The 13,753-nt window shown below is 45.3% G+C and overlaps 1 protein-coding gene across 1 annotated transcript in view; it reads left to right on the top strand.

Annotated features, from left to right (window-relative positions):
• The window catches only part of LOC139383610 (tetratricopeptide repeat protein 7B-like), a 120,416-nt gene that overhangs the window by 41,127 nt on the left and 65,536 nt on the right, over nucleotides 1-13,753 (top strand). Inside the window, 1 exon segment of the mRNA XM_071128166.1 lies at nucleotides 8,029-8,189. Coding sequence (XP_070984267.1) covers nucleotides 8,029-8,189 — 161 coding nt within the window.

The raw sequence follows: 13,753 nt of genomic DNA, 5'->3' as shown, positions 1-13,753 counted from the left end.
CACTCTGGTCTGGATGAATGGGTTGTGAAACTGTGGCTCCTGGCTGTGAAATGTCTGTTTGAACATATAGTATTTTTTCCACGCCCAAAGCACAGCGTTGCCTGTGAGACAGGAGGATCAGCCTCGGAGTCAGCGTTGCCACTGTAACCACTTCCGGAAGCTCAGTCACTATCACGCCCGCCCCTTAACTCCCCGCCACGGTAACCTCCGCTACATTAACAATAACATCATCAACATTAACATCAACTGTAGGGATGACGGAATCTGGCAATGCCGATGTTTGGGGTTGAGTCTGGACCAGGGGTGGAGGCCGGGCCTGCTCTCTCATTGCGCTGGCAAATGTCCCTTAGCGTGTGCGCTCTAGCATCAGGTCACCATCGGGAATGAACGGTGGCACGTTGAATATAGTAACCCTCGTAGCCGGGGAGAAAAGCGTTGTGATCAGCCGGTTGATAAGACTCTCCTCTTTCAGAAACACAACCACTGCTTTATTCATTCGCAAAGCAGTTGAAAGATTTTCATAGCCAACCTGTTATCCCACAGCGTGGAGAACATTCTCCACCGCCACATTCGGCTCAGGCAGGGATGGCGTTTCCACGTGAGACGTCATCCCCACTCCCAGCGACTAACTCCCCGACAATGAAGGCTATGTCACCACTAAAATAAATCACATAGCCTAAATCTTTCAGGGAAAAATATAAAGAAATGACCAATAAATGAACAGTAAATAATGTGACAAGACACACATCAGGGAATGATGTAAAAAAATAAAAAATAATAATCTGAAGGAAATTGAATGTCAAGGGTAGATTTGTGACGTGAGGTTTGGAGGGGACAGGTAGGGGAGTGGAGAAGTAGAGGGGAGGGATGAGGAGAGGAGATGGAGGGTAGGGAGGAGGAGGAGAAATCACATTTTATTGATCACATACACGTGTTTAGCAGATGTTATTGCGGGTGTAGCGAAATGCTGGTGTTTCTCTCTAACAGTGCAGTAATATCTAACAGTTTCGCAACAATACACACAAATCCAAAGAAAAGGAATGGAATTAAGAATATATAAATATTTGGATGAGCAATGTCAGTGGCATAGACTAAGATACAGTAAAATAGAAAACAGTATATACTTATGAGATGAGTAATGTGAAATATGTAAACATTATTAAAGTGACCAGTGTTCCGTTATTAAAGTGGCCAGTGATTTCAAGTCTATATATACAGTTGAAGTCGGAAGTTTACATACACCTCACCCAAATACATTTAAACTCAGTTTTTCACAATTCCTGACATTTAATCCTTGTAAAAAAGTCCCTGTCTTAGGTCAGTTAGTATCACCACTTTATTTTAAGAATGTGAAATGTCAGAATAATAGTAGAGAGAATGACTTATTTAAGCTTTTATTTCTTTCATCACATTCCCAGTGGGTCAGAAGTTTACATACACTCAATTAGTATTTGGCAGCATTGCCTTTAAATTGTTTAACTTTGGTCAAATGTTTTTGGTAGCATTCCACAAGCTTCCCACAATAAGTTGGGTGAATTTTGGCCCATTCCTCCTGACAGAGCTGGTGTAACGGAGTCAGGTTTGTAGACCTCCTTGCTCGCGCACGCTTTTTCAGTTCTGCCCACAAATTTTCTATGGGATTGAGGTCAGGGCTTTGTGATGGCCACTCCAATACCTTGACTTTGTTGTCCTTAAGCCATTTTGCCACAACTTTGGAAGTATGCTTGGGGTCATTGTCCATTTGGAAGACCCATTTGCGACCAAACTTTAACTTCATGATTGATGTCTTGAGATGTTGCTTCAATATATCCACATAATTTTCCTGCCTCATGATGCCATCTATTTTGTGAAGTGCACCAGTCCCTCCTGCAGCAAAGCACCCCCACAACATGATGCTGCCACCCCCGTGCTTCACGGTTGGGATGGTATTCTTTGGCTTGCAAGCCTCCCTATTTTTTTCTCCAAAGATAACGATGGTCATTATGGCCAAACAGTTCTATTTTTGTTTCATCAAAAAGTACAATCTTTGTCCCCAGGTGCAGTAGCAAACCGTAGTCTGGCTTTTTTATTGTGGTTTTGGAGCAGTGGCTTCTTCCTGGCTGAGCGGCCTTTCATGTTATGTCAATATAGGACTCGTTTTACTGTGGATATAGATACTTTTGTACCTGTTTCCTACAGCATCTTCACAAGGTCCTTTGCTGTTGTTCTGGGATTGATTTGCACTTTTCGCACCAAAGTATGTTCATCTCTAGGAGACAGAATGTGTCTCCTTCCTGAGTGGTATGACGGTTGTGTGGTCCCATGGTGTTTATACTTGCGTACTATTGTTTGTACAGATTAATGTGGTACCTTCAGGCGTTTGGAAATTGCTCCCAGGGATGAACCAGACTTGTGGAGGTCTTCAATATTTTTCCGGGGTCTTTGCTGATTTCTTTTGATTTTCCCATGATGTCAAGCAAAGAGGCACTGAGTTTGAAGGTAGGCCTTGAAATTAATCCACAGGTACACATCCAGTTGACTCAAATGATGTCAATTAGCCTATCAGAAGCTTCTAAAGCCATGACATAATTTTCTGGAATTTTCCAAGCTGTTTAACAGCACAGTCAACTTAGTGTATGTAAACCTCTCACCCACTGGAATTGCGGTACAGTGAAATAATCTGTCTGTAAACAATTGTTGTCAAAATTACTTGTGTCATGCACAAAGTAGATGTCCTAACCGACTAGCCAAAACATTAGTTTGTTAACAAGAAATTAGTGGAGTGGTTGAAAAAGCTGAGTTTTAATGACTCCAATCTAAGTGTATGTAAACTTCCGACTTCAACTGTATAAGGTGCTACTGATGGCTATTTAACGTTCCGATGGCCTTGAGATAGAAGCTGTTTTTCAGTCTCTCGGTCCCAGCTTTGATGCACCTGTATTGACCTCACTTTCTGGATGATAGCGGGGTGAACAGGCAATGGCTCGGGTGGTTGTTGTCCTTGATGATCCTTCCTGTGACATCGGGTGCTGTAGGTGTCCTAGAGGTTAGGTAGTTTTTCCCCAGTGATGCGTTGGGCAGACCACACCACCCTCTGGAGAGGGAGGTGAGGAGCATAGAGGAGAAGGAGAGGTGGGAGAAAAGTGAAGAGAAGGAGGAGAGGGATAGGAGAGCAGCGTGGAGAGAGAGGGATTGTGAATCATAAATTATATTCTATAACAACCATTGTAATATAAAACTCCCAGGTGACTCTTACTACCAAATACTGTCTCCGATGAGATTCATCTGCTGGACAGTATTGATACACATACACACGACCATCCACACAAACACACACCGCTAACATACGCTACAAAAGTATGTGGATACCTGCTATTCAAACATCTCATGGTCCCCCCTTTGCTGCTATAACAGCCGCCACTCTTTTGGGAAGGCTTTCCACTAGATGTTGGAACATTACTGCGGGGACTTGCTTCCATTCAGCCACAAGCATTAGTGAGGTCAGGCACTGATGTTGGGCGATGAAGCCTGGCTCGCAGTTGGTGTTCCAATTCATCCCGAAGGTGTTCGATGGGGTTGAGGTCAGGGCTCTGTGCGGGCCAGTCAAGTTCTTCCCCACTGATCTCGACAACCCATTTCTCTATGCACCTTGCTTTGTGCATGGGGGACTTTGCTGAAAAAAATGACATTTTATACACCTGTCAGCAATGGGTGTGGCTGAAATTGCCAAATCCACTAATTTGAATGCTTTTGGCCATGTAGTGTATACCATTGATTTCCGGCAGCAGTAGACTAATGAAAAGGACCTGATATTGGTCATTACCTGGTAGATTTAAGCAGGTGTTAACAACTAAGTTGTGTCTGATCATGTATCTACTCCATCAGAGATCTGATTGGCTGAGCTGGGAGAGACATTAGCATAGATATAATAACCCTGCTATATCTGTGATTGGTTGTCACAAGATAGGCATGTATGGGGGGAAAATCCATAAACACTGATGAGCAAGTACATGAGCTATTTGCCTTTAACTAATGTGAAGGGTAAAGGTTAGGGAGTAGTGATTCAAACAAAATATTTGTTCTGAAAGGGCTTGCTACCGTAACATTGTAGCCAGATGTTAACAGGATAATGGAGGACGGAAGACAGGGTGGTGCGGCAGGTGCCGCTTCTCATACGAATACTATTATTTTATCTAAATATCAGGTGTACGTCGACCCCAGCTAAGTAACTCTTGCAAAGAGTTAAAGCTCAATTATGTGTTTTATCTCCAGTACTTTGTCATGATTGTCAGTTATGTAGCTGCTCTACTGATAATCTCAGTGTGTCCTTGCTGGGATGACACAAATCTACTGCCAGAGAATATCAACACCAAACACATTGGTTCACCGTTCCACGGGAGCGGACAGTACACAGCATACCATAATGTTCTGAATAATGGCCAATCCTACCTCGCTCCCTATTCCACTGAACCGCTTAGGCTAAACAAACACAAGTTCAACATTTATCGGAAACATTTAAACTACCTGTTCACTACCCTCCTGCTCTCCGGGGATGTACAACTCAATCCTGGGCCTAACATCACTGAGCCAGCGATACTCACCGGAGTGGAGAGCGGTGGATGGCCTCGTCCACTGGTCGTCGCCTCTGTGGAGGTGGGTGAGTGCTATGGTCCCATGGTTTCCCTCGACTCACCCGGCTCCAGGATAGATTTTGACTCTTCAAACATACCCAAGTCGCTATATGTGATCCCTGACTCTGCTTCTGGTACGCAAGTTGTTTTAATTAGTTCTCCGCATCCAGTGCAGGCGGGAGGGATTGTTAATTGCGCTACTGAACTGCCCCTAATCAAAACTAAACACAACGGCCTAAACCCAGCCGTCAGAAAACACCAAAAATGTAACTTTTGTCAATGTGTCAATCACTCTCGAGTCGTCTGGGACCCACTAGCTAAGCCCAAGGGACTACTAAGGGGGCACTTGAACATTCGTATTGTCATTCCAAAAAGTGATTAAATTCAACATCTACTCACAGACTCCAACCTTGACTTCCTCTGCCTCTCAGAGACACGGCTCCATAAATCCTCTCCATATGCTGCTTTGATTGTGATTGGCTACAATGTTTTCAGGAGAGACAGGATTGAAGGAAGAGGAGGGGGTGTGATGATTTACATTAAAGAACATATCCGATGTAAACAAACGTTACACTGTCCCCCCGAATGTCTTTTTACCCTCATTGGAATGTATAGACCACCTTCCACCAAAAGTGTGTTTTTTGATCAGTTTAATAACACGCTTAGGGAATGTGATTTTGGGAAAGAGGTCATCTTAATGGGAGATTTTAATATTAATTATGAAGACAAGTCTGTGGTTACTGGGCTATCTGATCATAATCTGATACTTATAGCCAGAAAGCTGTCTAAGAGCAGGTTTAACCTCTCTACTGTTAGAAAGCCGGATCAACTAAGAATACCTAAGAGTGAATTAAACTATTTTGAAAATGCAATTAAGGGAATTAACTGGAAGGACATCTTGTCCTATACAGACGTGGAAGCTGATAGTCAGGTTTTTCTATCCACAATCCAGACTACAATAACTGGTTTCCTAAAGAAAATCAAATACAAACCTGGCCAATTGAGCACTCTTCCTTGGCTAAATGGAGAAATCTGGAAATGGATGAAAGAACGAGATTATGCTCTAAAAGATCCAAATTAGAGCATGACAGACGTAGATTTACCATGCTGAGAAATAAGGTGATAAAAGAAATCAGAAATCAAACTTTTTTATTAACATAATTGGTGAAGTAAAGGGAAATTCTAAATTGATCTGGGAGAATCTAAAAAAGTTAACAGGGAAAGACCATAGTAACATTGCAAAAAGACTAGAAATCATGATGAATAACAATCTAACACAGGATGCAGTCGAAATAGCAATAGCCTTCAATTCCTACTTTATTGACTCTGTGAGGGTACTGACACAGAACCCCTCCATTGGTTTCTTGGGCTCAGTGCTAGTAAATCACACTCAACCTGTCTTCATCATAAGGGAGGTTTCTGAGTCAAAGGTGAACAAGGTGATTAGCTCACTAAAGAACTCTAAAGCCAAAGATGTGTTTGGGCTGGACTCTACCTTTCTTAAAAACTACAAAGAGTCACTAATTGGCCCCATTACTAAGATCACCAACACATCTATTGGTCTCTGGGTGTTTCCAAGGGTATGGAAGACGGCCATCTTTAAATCGGGCGACCCTGCTGACGTGAGTAACTACAGGCCCATTAGTATACTACCTGTGGTGTCAAAGGTTGTTGAAAAATGTGTAGCAGAACAACTGATTGCCCACCTCAACAACAGCCCCTTCACATTACACTCCATGCAGTTTGGCTTCAGAGCAAAACACTCTACAGAAACGGCCAACTGCTTTCTTCTGGAAAATGTGAAGTCCAAGATGGACAAAGGGGGCGTTGTTGGGGCTGTGTTTCTGGACCTAAGGAAGGCTTTTGATACTGTTAACCATGAGATTCTCATCACAGAATTGTCCAAGTTCAACTTTTCCCCCGATGCCTTGATATGGATGAAATCATACCTTGAAGGCAGAACTCAGTGTGTCAGAGTGAGCAATGAGCTGTCGCCCACTCTTAGCTATGATGTGGGCGTGCCCCAAGGGTCAATACTGGGGCCCCTCCTGTTCAGCCTGAACATTAATGATCTGCCTCCTGTCTGTACTGGGTCTGAAGTTCAAATGCATGCAGATGATTCAGTGATATATGTGCATGCAAAGAGCAAACAACAAGCTGCACAAGAACTCACTACTGTAATGGTCCAGGTTACAAAGTGGCTCAGTGACTCGTGTTTGCATCTCAATGTGAAAAAAACTGTTTGCATGTTCTTCACAAAGAGGGCAACAGATGCTACTGAGCCAGATGTCTATGTGTCAAGGGAGAAGCTCCAGGTGGTATCTGATTTTAAGTACCTTGGCATCATACTTGATTCCTACCTCTCTTTTAAAAAGCATGTGAAAAAGGTCATTCAGATAATCAAATTCAACCTAGCTAATTTCTGATTAATACGAAAATTGTTTGACTACAGAGGTAGCTAAACTGTACTTCAAATCTATGATACTCCCCCACTTAACATACTGCTTGACTAGTTGGGCCCAAGCTTTCTGTACAACATTAAAACCTATTCAGTCTGTCTACAAACAGGCTCTCAAAGTGCTTGATAGGAAGCCCAATAGCCATCATCACTATTACATCCTCAGAAAGCATGAGCTCCTGAGTTGGGAAAATCTTGTGCAATACACCGACGCATGTCTTGTATTCAAGATCCTAAATGGCCTGGCTCCCCCTCCACTCAGTATTTTTGTTAAACAGAAAACCCAAACATGTGGCAGCAGATCCACAAGGTCTGCAATGAGAGGTGACTATAGTTCCCTTAAGGAAAAGCACCTTTAGTAAATCCGCTTTCTCTGTGAGAGCTTCCCATGTCTGGAATACACTGCCATCAGACATACATAACTGCACCACATATCACACTTTCACAAAATGCATATGAAGACATGGCCAAAGGTCAATCAGATTTGTAAACATGGTCCCTAGCTGTGTGTTGCCGCTTTCCATGTTGTCTGTTGTCTGTAGCTTGTGAGGTGTGGAAACACTGTTGCTTTTATGAATTTTGTCTTGCTGCTTTTTGTTCTATGTTGCTCTGTCTGTATGCTACGTCTTGCTTGTCCTATGTTGCTGTCTGTATGCTATGTCTTGCTTGTCCTATGTTGCTCTGCGTGTGCTCACTGCTCAATGATTGTCTGTATTGTAATTATTTTTAATAACCTGCCCAGGGACTGTGGTTGAAAACTAGCTGTCTGGCTAAAACCGGCACTTTTACTGAAACGTTGGTTAATGTGCACTGTCGCTGTAAAAATAAAATAAACTCAAACTCAGATGTGTTCAGATGTAATAAGGGTTAAGATTAGGGTCCTCTCCAGCATGGCCAGATATCAGCACCCCTTGCTGTGGATGTCTGGTGGGGATCTGACCCGTGCCCTCTGTGCTATAGATCCCGGAGGCGCTTGGGTACGTGCGTCAGGCTCTGCAGCTGCAGGGAGACGACGTGCACTCTCTCCACCTGCTGGCGCTGCTGCTGTCGGCTCAGAAACACTACCACGACGCTCTCAACATCATCGAGATGGCCCTCAGCGACTATCCTGAGAACTTCATGTTAGTCTGGAGTCTGGCCTTTCTCCACAACAGACTCAATGTTATACCCTCTTATTTTGTATATATTAGGATCCTTATTAGCTGTTGCCAAGGCAACCCCTACTCTTCCTGGGGTCCAGGAACAAAACAACACATCACAAGAAAACAATAGTCTACATCGGGGGGTATTCCACCCCCTACGAGGTCCGGAGCCTGCTGGTTTTTTTGTTCTACCTGATTAATTGCACACACCTGGTGTCCCAGGTCTAAATCAGTCCCTGATTAGTGGAACTGGCTTAGATGTGCAATACATAACAGAAGACACTGTGCGCTATACACATGTACAATGCTCCCCCATTGCAGATGTACAATATAACATTTACAATGTTGTTTTATCTTATTCAACTCGATTTCTAATTAATTGTATTTTTTGAGTATTTGTTACAGATAGAAATCACAGCGCTATACAGACGATATCTCTTCTCCTCCCCATCTCCTCTCCTCCAAATCTCCTCTCCTCCTCCATCTCCTCTCCTCCTCCCCATCTCTTCTACTCCCAATCTCCTTTGCCCCCTCCCAATCTCCTCTCCTCAGTCTCCTCTTCTCAATCTCCTCCTCATCATCTCCTCTTCTCAATCACCTCTCCTCCTCCCTATCTCCTCTCCTCCTCCCCATTTCCTCTCCTCTTCTCAATCTCCTCCTCCCCATCTCCTCTCCTCCTCCCCATTTCCTCTCCTCTTCTCAATCTCCTCCTCCCCATCTCCTCACCTCCTCCCCATCTCTCCCCATCTTCTTCTCCCCCTCCCCATCTCCTCACCTCCTCCCCATCTCTTCTTCTTCCCTTCTCCTCTCCTCCCCCCATCTCATCTCCTCCTCCCCATCCCCTCCTCCTTCCCATTTCCTCTCCTCCTTCCCATCTCCTCCCCTCCTCCCCATCTCTTCTCCTCCTCCCCATCTCCTCTCCTCCTCCCCATCTCCTCTCCTCCCAATCTCCTTTGCCCCCTCCCAATCTCCTCTCCTCAGTATCCTCTTCTCAATCTCCTCCTCATCATCTCCTCTTCTCAATCGCCTCTCCTCCTCCCCACCTCCTCTCCTCCTCCCCATTTCCTCTCCTCTTCTCAATCTCCTCCTCACCAGCTCCTCTCCTCCTCCCCATTTCCTCTCCTCTTCTCAATCTCCTCCTCACCATCTCCTCTCCTCTTCCCCATCTCCTCTCATCCTCCCCATCTCCTCTCCTCCCCCCCATCTCCTCTCCTCCTCCCCATCCCCTCTCCTCCTTCCAATTTCCTCTCCTCCTCCCCAGCTCCTCCCCTCCTCCTCCCCTCCTCCCCATCTCTTCTCCTCCTCCCCATCTCCTCTCCTCCTCCCCATCTCCCCATCTTTCATCTCTCCTCTTATCAATTGCCTCTCCTCCTCCCCATCTCCTTTCCTCCTCCCCATTTCCTCTCCTTTTCTCAATCTCCTCCTCACCATCTCCTCTGCTCTTCCCCATCTCCTCTTTTCCTCCCCATTTCCTCTTCTCAATCTCCTCCTCACCATCTCACCATCTCTTCTGAATCGCCTTTCCTCTTCTCAATCGCCTCTCCTCCTCCCCATCTCCTCTCCTCCCCATCTCCTCTCCTCCTCCCCATCTCCTCTCCTCCTTCCCATTTCCTCTCCTCCTCCCCATCTCCTCTTCTCAATTGCCTCTCTTCCTCCCCATCTCCTCATCCCCATCTCCTCTCCTCCCCATCTCCTCTCCCCCCAATCTCCTTTGCCCCCTCGCAATCTCCTCTCCTCAATCTCCTCTTCTCAATCTCCTCCTCACCATCTCCTCTTCTCAATCGCCTCTCCTCCTCCCCATTTCCTCTTCTCAATCTCCTCCTCACCATCTCCTCTTCTGAATCGCCTCTACTCCTCCCCATCTCCTCTCCTCACCCCCATCTCCCTTCCTCCTCCCCATCTCCTCTCCCCCTCTCAATCTCCTCTCCTCCTCCCCATCTACTCTCCTCATCCCCATCTCCTCATCCCCATCTCCTTTTCCCCCTCCCCATCTCCTTTTCCCCCTCCCCATCTCCTCTCCTCCTCCCCATCTACTCTCCTCATCCCCATCTCCTTTTCCTCTCCTCTTCTCAATCTCCTCCTCACCATCTCCTCTCCTCTTCCCCATCTCCTCTTTTCCTCCCCATTTCCTCTTCTCAATCTCCTCCTCACCATCTCACCATCTCTTCTGAATCGCCTTTCCTCCTCCCCATCTCCTCCCCTACTCCCCATCACCTCTCCTTGTCCCCATCTCCTCTCATCCTCCCCATCTCCTCTCCTCCTTCCCATTTCCTCTCCTTGTCCCCATCTCCTCTTCTCAATCTCCTCTCCTCCTCCCCATCTCCTCTCCTCCTCCCCATCTCCTCTTCTCAATTGCCTCTCTTCAAATCAAATCAAATGTATTTATATAGCCCTTCGTACATCAGCTGATATCTCAAAGTGCTGTACAGAAACCCAGCCTAAAACCCCAAACAGCAAGCAATGCAGGTGTAGAAGCACGGTGGCTAGGAAAAACTCCCTAGAAAGGCCAAAACCTAGGAAGAAACCTAGAGAGGAACCAGGCTATGTGGGGTGGCCAGTCCTCTTCTGGCTGTGCCGGGTGGAGATTATAACAGAACATTGCCAAGATGTTCAAATGTTCATAAATGACCAGCATGGTCGAATAAAAATAAGGCAGAACAGTTGAAACTGGAGCAGCAGCACGGCCAGGTGGACTGGGGACAGCAAGGAGTCATCATGTCAGGTAGTCCTGGGGCATGGTCCTAGGGCTCAGGTCCTCCGAGAGAAAGAAAGAGAGAAGGAGAGAATTAGAGAACGCACACTTAGATTCACACAGGACACCGAATAGGACAGGAGAAGTACTCCAGATATAACAAACTGACCCTAGCCCCCCGACACAAACTACTGCAGCATAAATACTGGAGGCTGAGACAGGAGGGGTCAGGAGACACTGTGGCCCCATCTGAGGACACCCCCGGACAGGGCCAAACAGGAAGGATATAACCCCACCCACTTTGCCAAAGCACAGCCCCCACACCACTAGAGGGATATCTTCAACCACCAACTTACCATTCTGAGACAAGGCTGAGTATAGCCCACAAAGACCTCCGCCACGGCACAACCCAAGGGGGGGGGGGGGGGGGGCGGCAACCCAGACAGGATGACCACATCAGTGAATCAACCCACTCAGGTGACACACCCCCTCCAGGGACGGCATGAGAGAGCCCCAGTAAGCCAGTGACTCAGCCCCTGTAATAGGGTTAGAGGCAGAGAATCCCAGTGGAAAGAGGGGAACCGGCCAGGCAGAGACAGCAAGGGCGGTTCGTTGCTCCAGAGCCTTTCCGTTCACCCTCCCACTCCTGGGCCAGACTACACTCAATCATATGACCCACTGAAGAGATTAGTCTTCAGTAAAGACTTAAAGGTTGAGACCGAGTTTGCGTCTCTGACATGGGTAGGCAGACCTTTCCATAAAAATTGAGCTCTATAGGAGAAAGCCCTGCCTCCAGCTGTTTGCTTAGAAATTCTAGGGACAATTAGGAGGCCTGCGTCTTGTGACCGTAGCGTACGTGTAGGTATGTACGGCAGGACCAAATCAAAGAGATAGGTAGGAGCAAGCCCATGTAATGCTTTGTAGGTAAGCAGTAAAACCTTGAAATCATCCCTTGCTTTGATAGGAAGCCAGTGTAGAGAGGCTAGCACTGGGGTAATATGCTTTATCCGGGTAGCCGGAAAGTATAGCATTGCAGTAGTCTAACCTAGAAGTGACAAAAGCATGGATTAATTTTTCTGGATTTTTGGACAGAAAGTTTCTGATTTTTGCAATGTTACATAGATGGAAAAAAGCTGTCCTTGAAATGGTCTTGATATGTTCTTCAAAAGAGAGATCAGGGTCCAGAGTAACGCCGAGGTCCTTCACAGTTTTATTTGAGACGACTGTACAACCATTAAGATTAATTGTCAGATTCAACAGAAGATCTCTTTGTTTCTTGGGACCTAGAACAAGCATCTCTGTTTTGTCCGAGTTTAAAAGTAGAAAGTTTGCAGTTTGCTTTTAGCAAGGGCAATTTTGGGGCTTCACCATGTTTCATTGAAATGTACAGCTATGTGTCATCCGCATAGCAGTGAAAGTTAACATTATGTTTTCGAATAACATCCCCAAGAGGTAAAATATATAGTGAAAACAATAGTGGTCCTAAAACGGAACCTTGAGGAACACCGAAATTTACAGTTGATTTGTCAGAGGACAAACCCTTCACAGAGACAAACTGATATCTTTCCGACAGATAAGATCTAAACCAGGCCAGAACTTGTTTGTGTAGACCAATTTGGGTTTCCAATCTCTCCAAAAGAATGTGGTGATCGATGGTATCAAAAGCAGCACTAAGGTCTAGGAGCACGAGGACAGATGCAGAGCCTCGGTCCGATGCCATTAAAATGTAATTTACCACCTTCACAAGTGCCGTCTCAGTGCTATGATGGGGTCTAAAACCAGACTGAAGCATTTCGTATACATTGTTTGTCTTCAGGAAACAGCCTTTTCTAAAATTTTTGAGAGGAATGGAAGATTCGATATAGGCCGATAGTTTTTTATATTTTCTAGGTCAAGGTTTGGCTTTTTCAAGAGAGGCTTTATTACTGCCACTTTTAGTGAGTTTGGTACACATCCGGTGGATAGAGAGCCATTTATTATGTTCAACATAGGAGGGCCAAGCACAGGAAGCAGCTCTTTCAGTAGTTTAGTTGGAATAGGGTCCAGTATGCAGCTTGAAGGTTTAGAGAGAGATATAGTACTAAAACACTTGAGCGTCTCTCTTGATCCTAGGTCCTGGCAGAGTTGTTCAGACTCAGGACAACTGAGCTTTGAAGGAATACGCAGATTTAAAGAGGAGTCCGTAATTTGCTTTCTAATAATCTTAAACTTTTCCTCAAAGAAGTTCATGAATTTATCACTGCTAAAGTGAAAGTCATCCTCTATTGGGGAATGCTGCTTTTTAGTTAGCTTTGCGACAGTATCAAAAAGGAATTTCGGATTGTTCTTATTTTCCTCAATTAAGTTAGAAAAATAGGATGATCGAGCAGCAGTAAGGGCTCTTCGGTACTGCACAGTACTGTCTTCCCAAGCTAGTCGGAAGACTTCCAGTTTGGTGTGGCGCCATTTCCGTTCCAATTTTCTGGAAGCTTGCTTCAGAGCTCGGGTATTTTCTGTGTACCAGGGAGCTAGTTTCTTATGAGAAATGTTTTTAGTTTTTAGGGGTGCAACTGCATCAAGGTTAAATTGAGTTCCTCAGTTAGGTGGTTAACCTGATTTTTGTCCTCTGGCGTCCTTGGGTAGACAGAGGGAATCTGGAAGGACATCAAGGAATCTTTGTGTTGTCTGTGAATTTATATCACGACTTTTGATGTTCCTTGGTTGGGGTCTGAGCAGATTATTTGTTACAATTGCAAACGTAATAAAATGGTGGTCCGATAGTCCAGGATTATGAGGAAAAACATTAAGATCCACAACATTTATTCCATGGGACAAAACTAGGTCCAGCGTATGACTGTGACAGTGAGTGGGT

Source organism: Oncorhynchus clarkii, chromosome 25, assembly GCF_045791955.1.
Source record: "Oncorhynchus clarkii lewisi isolate Uvic-CL-2024 chromosome 25, UVic_Ocla_1.0, whole genome shotgun sequence".
NCBI classification, from domain to species: domain Eukaryota; kingdom Metazoa; phylum Chordata; class Actinopteri; order Salmoniformes; family Salmonidae; genus Oncorhynchus; species Oncorhynchus clarkii.
This window is presented reverse-complemented; position numbering and strand designations above follow the sequence as displayed.